Raw genomic sequence first — 8,973 nt, 5'->3', positions numbered from 1 at the left:
GAGAAAAAGACTGAAGTTGCTTTGCAAAGTATGGTCAGATATTTAATATATATAATTTGAAACAAGGGAAAAAGTTAGGATGTAGGGGGGAATTAAGCAAATTTTAATTATAGTAGCGAAAAAGTTAATTGATTATATATTGACAGATCTCTAAATCGTGGATTGTATGTTGTATTAGAACCTAACGCAAGACTTATAATACACCATCAAAAATAAATGCTTAAATTTATGAGAAAAAAAGTAAATACCTGGAACTGTCATACGAAGAAGGTAATCCACCGTGCGCGAAAAATAATTTTAAATTAAGTAATAAGTTAAAATTAATTAGCTAATTTTTAAAAAAAGCTCCAATTTTGAATTAAATTTCCTGCATAACAAACCAATTAGGTTAGAAGCTTTACATCTGCACCGTCGGTCGTTACAATAATTTTTGGCAGGCATCCCGCGCTATTTTTTTGCACCCATGTTAAATACAAGTACATATAATATTTCATTCCGATTTTGACAAAATAATTATCTTAAAATGACTATATAGTAACTAGAGATAGTTAAGAGATCTAAAATATACCTATACCGTCACCGACACCGACACATCAAAATATGGAAATATTTAAACTTTATCTTTTGTTTTATGGGAAGGGGAAGGGGTTATAATATTAATATAGGACTAGAAGATTTGACTAGATTCGTTTAAATTCTCTTTTTGTACAGTTTCTAGGTCAACAAAGTTGGTTGCTTGGTTTGGCTGGAAGGAGCAGATTACGCAAAAGGTAGGTAGGAGAGGTAGGATTTCGTAGGGATTTTTTTTTAATTTTTACGGGAATAATTTAAGGTTAAGGTATTCAAAGGGATGTAAGATAAACTTTTCACACATCGGGAATCATATGTTTCGACGCTCCGAATCCGCAACAAGCGGCCATTCGACCCATCCAGTCGGCGATTGTCGTTCTAAGACCATTATCAACGGAATAGACGACCAGTATCTGTACACCCGGAAAAATGACGGGCAGCATAGCGTGGAATAAAGAGTCCGGTAAGGACAAATGCAAGTCCAAGATAGACTGCAACAGCTGCGTCCAAACTTGTTGGCGAGCTTCGGAATCCTTAATTTATACAATAATAGGTCATCGTAAAAATTCACGCCAAAAACCACAGGCGCTAAAATTGACCAATAAAAGCCAAAGCTGGCGGTACTAGTTGCTCAAACCAACGCGTAGTTATGCAATACGGCAATACGTGATGGGAAAAAAATCAAGAACACAACCAATGGAACCAAAGCCAGTGAAAAAAAAACTACTACTAATAAAAGTGCAACGAACCCATCTACTATGAACACAGTGAAATGAAAACCAAGGTGGAACCAAAAAGGTGGATGGAATAGCTACATAAGGATATGTTGGAAGGAACTGAATAAAAAACCACCAAAAAGGAACAAGGAACATCTCGGGAAAATTACCAACCAAAAAATTACATCATTCCTGGATATGAAGTGCTGGTAATTGGGTAAATGAAATGGATCGTGGGAAGGTTTGTGATAGGTATCAACACCTAATCACTTAATGCTACTGTACACCAAAAACGCAAGCTTAAATGCACCGCAGCGTATGATTACAAATCATCTTGCGCAAGAGATAAGTTAGAAACATTTCCAACTACTAAATATTGTAACTCTAAGCACAATCTCCTACGGTTGCCCCAACCAAAAACAAAGCGTGCTGAACACACCCACTAAAAATATTACAAATAAACCCAAACCAGTATAGTATTGTGCGCAACAGCAATCGCAAAGCATCGCAAAAAAACCTATCATCCCATAAGTATGCCGATAAAATGGCAAAAAACGTTCTCACTCACCCTCAAGATTGAATTTCGGCGTTGCTTTTCAACATCCTCGGGAATGTAGGAATGTTGCGACGATGTATCCGAGGATGACTTCTTGGCAGGTCGTTCCTTGAAGGTGGATGGCAATGAATGTCTGCTTTTCCGCTTCTTATACTCGCTGACTACGTTAGTAATGGTCCTTTCCGTGGCTACGGCGTATACCTTATCGGTACCCTCGTCAATTTGAGGCCCATCCGAATCGGAACTGTCAACGCTGGAACGTCGCAGCGAGCAGTTATCTTTCGTATGATCGTCTTCCTGCGACTTGCGATACTCGGCGAACTCGTCCGGTTGAAGGGTCAAGAAAAATATGGGCTCGTCGCAAATTCTATCGACAATCGACGAACCTTCCTTATCAAGAATGACATCAGCGTAAGTGTTACACAGTTCCGTGAATAAAGTTCTAAGTCGTCGGAAAGAGTTGGTCTCTTTCTTCGATTCTGTCACAGCATCTTCTTTGTCATCTTCTTCCTCGTCGTCGTCTTCTAAGGAATCGCAACTTTCGCATTCGTCGTCGCTATTAGCGGCGACTTTCGCTGACGGTTCACCACCAGCCAATAATTTTTCGTTAACAAAATCAAGGCTTAAACCGTCATTATGGAGACATAATTCGAACAAGACCAAAGCTTGAATGGTCCAACTGATTCCAGCTTGTTTGTAAAGATTGGCGGCCACGTCCGACTGCGCCACTTTTTGCATCAAAAACTTCAAACCCGGTCTCGAATCAAAATCTCGCGCAGTCTTGTAAGATTCCGATAAACAGGAAAGAACGCGTAACAAGTTTCCGGAATTTAAACGCGCTAAGAAACCTATAAAGACATGGTAGGCGCAGCGGCTTCGTGTTAATTACGAAAGATAACTTTGTACCGGAGAGTATGGGGGCAAATTTACCTGGTAATGGAGTCTTTAAGCTAGGGTTATCTCCATGACGGGGAGATGAAAGTGGTATGGTATTTGAAAGCAAAGAAGATAGACTGGGTAGCATGTATTTGGTTCCCTGAAGAAGAACAGTGGCTAGAGTTTGTAGCAGAACTTGGTGGGAAACTAAACCAACAACGACGCTTCGAAAAGGTACCCTGAAGATTATGTTATACAAAACATAATTTTAGGTCCCCGTATAAGCCAATAGAATAAGCTTTAAAAATTAACTCGGACCCTTCACCAACCAAGCTAAGAATGTCACAAACTTACCTTATGATAAACAATTCAGGATTGGATGTATCCTCTATTCCGGGAGGATGCAGCAAGAAGACAAACGACTTATCACCGCAAGCGGTATTCTTTTTTTCAGCCCATCCGTTGGAACTTTGACAATCCAGTAGCAAAACCTGTTGGGCTAACTGATGAAGCCTCTCAAATTCTTGCGGAGTACAATCCTTACGAGCGGCGACTTTAACTTGTCCCACGTCGCCGTAGACGTTTTCGGAATCAGTCCGGAAGCAAGCCATTAATTGTTGGACGCTTCGTAAACTGACACGAGACGCCCGCACCAGGCACGAGCACGCAATCTCCCATAGGTCGGGGGTCAATACGTGTCCTGCCGATGTTAAAACGTGCCTGCAATAAGAAAAAAAAAGAAAAAAATAAAAACCTTTTAAAAGGGTGTTAAAAACTTAAAAACGAGAATCAACCATCATTAGAAATAATCAAATAACCTCAAAACCCTAGGCCTAGTTAAAAATAAAAACGTGTCGTTCAAATAAGAACTGAAAAGAAGATAAAAAAAAATATAATTGCTCTCTATATATATTTAAGAAAAACATCGTGTGGCTTAAAGGCTGTTATTATATAACAAGAAAGACAGGGCATTTTCGATAATTCTCTTCCTCCCTACCTATACCACCTTACCACCTAAAACCCTGAAGATCTAATTTAGATTTAATAGGGAACGCGCGAATAACTATTACGTCACGAATCGTCATTTAAAAAACCGACACAAATTTCTTTCGGGACCACGGATTGGCGGTGATAATGATTGATTCAAAATTAATAAGCTATGGTAAAAAGGAGTTTAAAAATTTCGTGTCAGAAAAGGTGGTACAAAAAAAAAGAAAACAAAAGATCAGAAATTAAATTCTAGCGTGTGATTAAAATTTACTTAAAATAACCCATAATCACATTCCTAAGATTAAAAATTTTTTTGTACCTCTGTCTCCGTCACGCAATGACACACTAGGTCTGGCGTTACGAGGTAATATCGAATAATATTAAACTATTCATTTATAGAATTTATCGAGCAAAAATCATTCACCTTTGACAGCGAGGCGTTTTACCCTTAATACGCCTCGCGAAAATACTGGGTTTTATGGTAATCAGGTAAGGTTTAAAAATTCCCTTGGGGTAATTTCTACATTCTACGTCTCTCTCATTTAGATTTCTATATATTCGGCCAGACATGACACTGATATTCGGTAGCTCAAGCTATATACGCTGCGAAATACCCGACAGAAACGCCCAAAAAAATTTAAAACCTGATTTAATACTGAAGTTATATAATCCCCCCCCCCTACAAATCGAAGGGAGAGTGAACTGAATCAAATACGGGTTCCACAATCCTTAACACTAAATTAAATTTCGGTGTAACTAAGAGGGAAAGACACGGGGGTAAAAACTCTGCCTTCCATCTCGCTTTTTGGCGCCTGCGCTGTAGTCTCATTTTATCATGAGAGTGCGCAGAGACGGCAATGTATCAACCCCTGAAGGTTGCCACGTCGAAAAGGTCTATTTCAAGATATCTCTCTCAACTTTCCACAATTCCTTTATACTTAACGCATTTTCCTCCCAAATCAGAAGGGGGATATGAAACATTTATAGTACCGAAGAATGACCAAGTCAAGTCTGCGTTGCTAAATGATAAAAATATACAAACTTAAACCAGGGGAGGATGTAATCCTGAGAAACAAAAAAGGGAGGGTGGGTGATGGTTAGATGTAAGGGTCAGGTAAGTCGTAAATGTTCTAAGGGGAGAGGGGAGGAAAGAGAAATTGTACGGTTTAGAAAACAATTAATCGAACATGCATGCCACATCTCCATCTTTTTTGTGCCTCCCAGAAATTTTTTGGCGGAGGTTTTCTAGCTACCGTAAGGTGGCAATTAGCCGGTCGAATTTTGACAGGAATAAAGTTAATAAATGGTCGGTGTGCCGATTCGCGACCAATAATTAAGGCGGCGAGATACCCCGGGGGCCCCTTATAGAGACGGCGCGCGAGCCGCAGACTGAATACCAACAAAGGACCGAGTTAGAACTAGTTATATACCAGAGAAAGGCGCTATCTATTGCTCGGCTAAAAAATGTGGGGTCTTTTTCAAAACCTGACGACGAAAGTATTAGTTTGGTGCAAGGCGAAGTAGCCACCGTGGTAATATTTATATTAACATTATCAAGAAGGGATATCTAGTTTATTAGGGAGAAGGTATAAGATGCCTAAGTATTCGCGCGCCATAGTCCCTGTCTCCCTTTCAAAATACAAGGGGGGCGTAAAAGGAGGCCGGACTATTTCGCCTCTCCTCAGTCGGAAAATACGTAATTTTCGTCATTCGCGTCGCGCTGACGTGCGTTTCCAACACCCAATGAGATGCTCGTTGTAAATTCCGGACCTACGTTTGGACTGGAGATATAGTTTGAAATGTGGCGAATTTATAACTTCTCCCTAATAAACTAGACATCACTTCTTGATATTAATAAACGTAAATCTCGTTAGAAAAAAGGTTTCACTATATATATAGTCTTGACAATCTTGTTTATATAATTTTAAAAGTTATAGACTGGTTATGCAATTTCACTCCTTAATCTCAGACGGTTGGTTCTTCCTTCGTTCGGTTCAGTGTAAAATTCGAGGAACGAATGACAAAATTATGTCAATAGCTTTTTTTTATCCTAAAAGTAAGGCGTCGACTAAATAATTTTTAATTCTGTATTATAAGGTGGGGGGGGACTCAAACCGGTCGCGGTATCATGACAGGGTAAATTTAGGGCGGGAAAAATATCGTTACCCTTCTCCAAATGGCTAAAATTAATCGTTGTAATGAATTAACATTAGAAATAAAATAATTACGGGATTCAGATTAAATAAAGATGAAGGGAAGGCTATTTTTAAACTTACAATGACTTGTTTTCGTTAATCATGTATCTCGTTAGTTATGGCAATTTGGCAAAAAAACAATTAACGATATTTAATTAAGGGAAAATAACAGGAGCGTATAACTTAATGACTATTGCAAACTGAAACTACGTATCCCTCTATAAAGATAAAAGCTATCAAAGTTTTCTTAATTGACCCTATGAGTTTGGCTTTTCTGCGAGGCGACGAAAGAGAGCTATCACACCTCATACTGAACAAAATTGCGTAGATGAATAAGCGGTTAAAAATATTAATTATTTTGTACGCAATTTCAAATGTAAAAGAATTATCTCTAATCTATAGAGTATTTCTTTCATATCGACCGAAATTCATTTAGGCCTAATATTTGTTTTTGAAAAAATTAATAGGTCTGATTGATTACGATTGGGGCCCCAATCAGAACCCACATTAGACTTGAGTATATATAAAAAACCTATAATAGATCGTGAAAATGCCTACGTCAGTTACATCCTCTTCTGAACAGAGAGAGAGAGAAAGAAAAAAAGAGCAAATAAATCGTGATAAAAGAATTATTGCTCGATTGTGAATGTTACTCCGCAAATTACTTCCGTTGGAAATTTTAATAAGGGGGTTTCTAGAAGTGGTCATCCGCTTGGATAAGGAAATGATGAAACGTTAAGAATCTAATAAAAAACAAACAGAACATTTGGCTTCAGACGGACGTTTAACCCAACCTTTAAAAACGAAACACCGAGTTCGAAGTAAAAGGAACCGTCAAGAAGATTACGACGAACTTAGGTCGGTTACGGTTAGACCATATCTTTAAACGACGCTTGTTTCGCGTAGGATTTTTATACCAGTACAGCTAGGAGGATTACATTTATGACCAATTACGTTATTACGCGGTTAAAAACCGGGCTTTTGGTTTTTTCTTTTTCTTCTTTCTTTAAAAAACCTCTAGAATATATTTTTTTCTCCCGAAAAACCACAGATTGGCACGTATTATCCCAATTTTATCCATACCATGGTGGCTATATAAATTCGATCGGGCTTGTTTTTACCACGGTAGCCTCGAATCTCAGGTAACGTTGATAGAACCGCAATATACGCCTCTATTAGACCAAATTATAACCACCAAATTGCTAGGAGATATTATTCTCCATCTCCCTTCTATATAAGAATCTCTCTCACTTTGAGCGAGAAAATCGTGAGGGTATCATTCCGCTGGCTAACTCTGAAGGAAGGGAGGGAGGGGCCCCGACTAAAGTCATTTCCGTCGGCGTAAAAAAAACAAAAGAAATAATACTAGGCAATCATTTTTCAAAAAATAAAAAAAAAAATTAAACATGTAAAAATGTATTAAATTTAAAAAAAAAACTCGTAGCATCAATGGGGTTAAAGACCGATGTATTAAATTTATGACGGTTAAAATAAAAATCATCATTAATCTCTAATTTCCTTTACAAGTTTGGTTGTAAAACCAAGAAGTGATATCTAGTTTATTAGGGAGAAGGTATAAGATGCCTAAGTATTCGCTCGCCATAGTCCCAGTCCCCCTTTCAAAATACAAAGGGGGACGTAAAAGGAGGCCGGGCTATTTCGCCTCTCCTCAGTCGGAAAATACGTAATTTTCCTCATTCACGTCGCGCTAACGTGAGTTTTCAAGAACCAATGAGATACTGTTTGTAATTTAGAGGCGGGGATTAACTCCGGACCTACGTTTGGACTGGAGATAAAGCTGGAAATGTGGCGATTTTATACTTTCTCTCTAGTAAACTAGATATCACTTCTTGGTAAAACTATATCACGTTTGATTTGAAACAAAAAAAAAACCAAGATCATTCTGTATTTATATGATTTAAATTTTGAAACTAACGGTCTGCCAAACAAAAACATTTTTACACTTCAACTTTACAGAATGACTTCGTGGTGGTTCAAATCAAAATTAAGTCCCTGACGTTAAGGTCGGATTAAGCGCGAAAGACACTGGAAATTTCTTCATCCATTTATGAAGTTTTATGGGCATCATCAATGGGGGGAGGGGGGAGAGAAAATAGTGTGAGAACTACTCTCCTTAAACGGTAAAATCCGGCGCTAATCTCGGTAGCATTAATTTAATAATAATATACAAGTGGAGAAGTAGGAGGGGCTATTATATTGATATTTATGTATCGCTTCCAGGAGAGCCAAAAAAAAAAGAAAAACCGTCCCAACCCAAGTGAATGTTATGGGTGCAATGGCAGAAGCGGCTAGATTAATGATTTTCGGACATTTAATGGAGAGAGGGGACTCAAAAATGAGACTCATCGGCACCGATCGGCCACTCCTTTCACGGTGCCTACCGAATAAATTAGTTTATCGGCCGACAATCGATCTTGAGGAGGAGTGGGGAGTAGGAGAGGGGGGGCTGGATGGTTAAAGAAGAGAACAGAAGAGAGGAGAAAAAAATCGCCGACACTGAAGAAGAAGGAAAAAAGCTTCAACGACCAGACAGTAAAAGATCTATAATGATTGTCATCCCTATAAAATATGATAGGATTTATTTACACTAGGCCTCTTCCTTCCCAACATCACATATCACGCTATCTATTTCAAAAAACAATCGAGTGGTTTTTCAGGATTTTGTAAGACAACTAGTACCTAAGTGCTCCATTAAACATGAGACAATGTCTCGACCAATCAATTTCGGTTTAATCTAACTTGAGAGATTGTGAAATGTTCTAAAGGATTCATATATATTTCATGACATTTCATGCAGTCGTAAACACATCTCTTAATTAAATCAGGGATAGATTTAATTTTAGAAGAACGAATGGAGAACAGAGTAATCTGGGCGCGCGTCAAAGTCCCGGACCCCCTTCCACGGGACGGAGGGGTATGAAATAAGAGAAGGGTCATAGACTCATAGCGATAGAGGTAAAATGGAATTACGTATTTTTCGCCGTCCCCGTGAAAACGCAGTTTAAGTGAGCAAATAAGATAATTTAAACTTTTCGTTACGTGTTGGAGG

General features: G+C 38.5%; 1 protein-coding gene across 3 annotated transcripts in view; it reads right to left on the bottom strand.

Annotated features, from left to right (window-relative positions):
* Positions 1-16: 16 nt before the first annotated feature.
* Positions 17-8,973, bottom strand: part of LOC149661777 (brefeldin A-inhibited guanine nucleotide-exchange protein 3) — a 20,404-nt gene continuing 11,447 nt past the window's right edge. For 2 of the 3 annotated variants that reach the window (XM_089843672.1, XM_089843673.1), the window contains exons 19-22: positions 3,073-3,438; positions 2,773-2,957; positions 1,855-2,690; positions 17-1,103 (exon numbers count right to left, since the gene is read on the bottom strand). In XM_089843672.1, the coding sequence (XP_089699798.1) occupies positions 867-1,103; positions 1,855-2,690; positions 2,773-2,957; positions 3,073-3,438 (1,624 nt within the window). In that variant the 3' untranslated portion in view covers positions 17-866. Of the gene's footprint in view, positions 1,104-1,854; positions 2,691-2,772; positions 2,958-3,072; positions 3,439-8,973 lie in introns of those variants that run through there. The other variant, XM_089843674.1, reaches the window with a different exon arrangement.

The sequence above is a fragment of the Phalangium opilio genome, unplaced genomic scaffold (genome assembly GCF_054372755.1).
Source record: "Phalangium opilio isolate 3A_F unplaced genomic scaffold, DU_Popi_V2 ptg000070l_1, whole genome shotgun sequence".
NCBI classification, from domain to species: Eukaryota; Metazoa; Arthropoda; class Arachnida; order Opiliones; family Phalangiidae; genus Phalangium; species Phalangium opilio.
The sequence above is the reverse complement of the archived record's forward strand: the minus strand, read 5'-3'. Positions and strand labels throughout refer to the sequence as shown.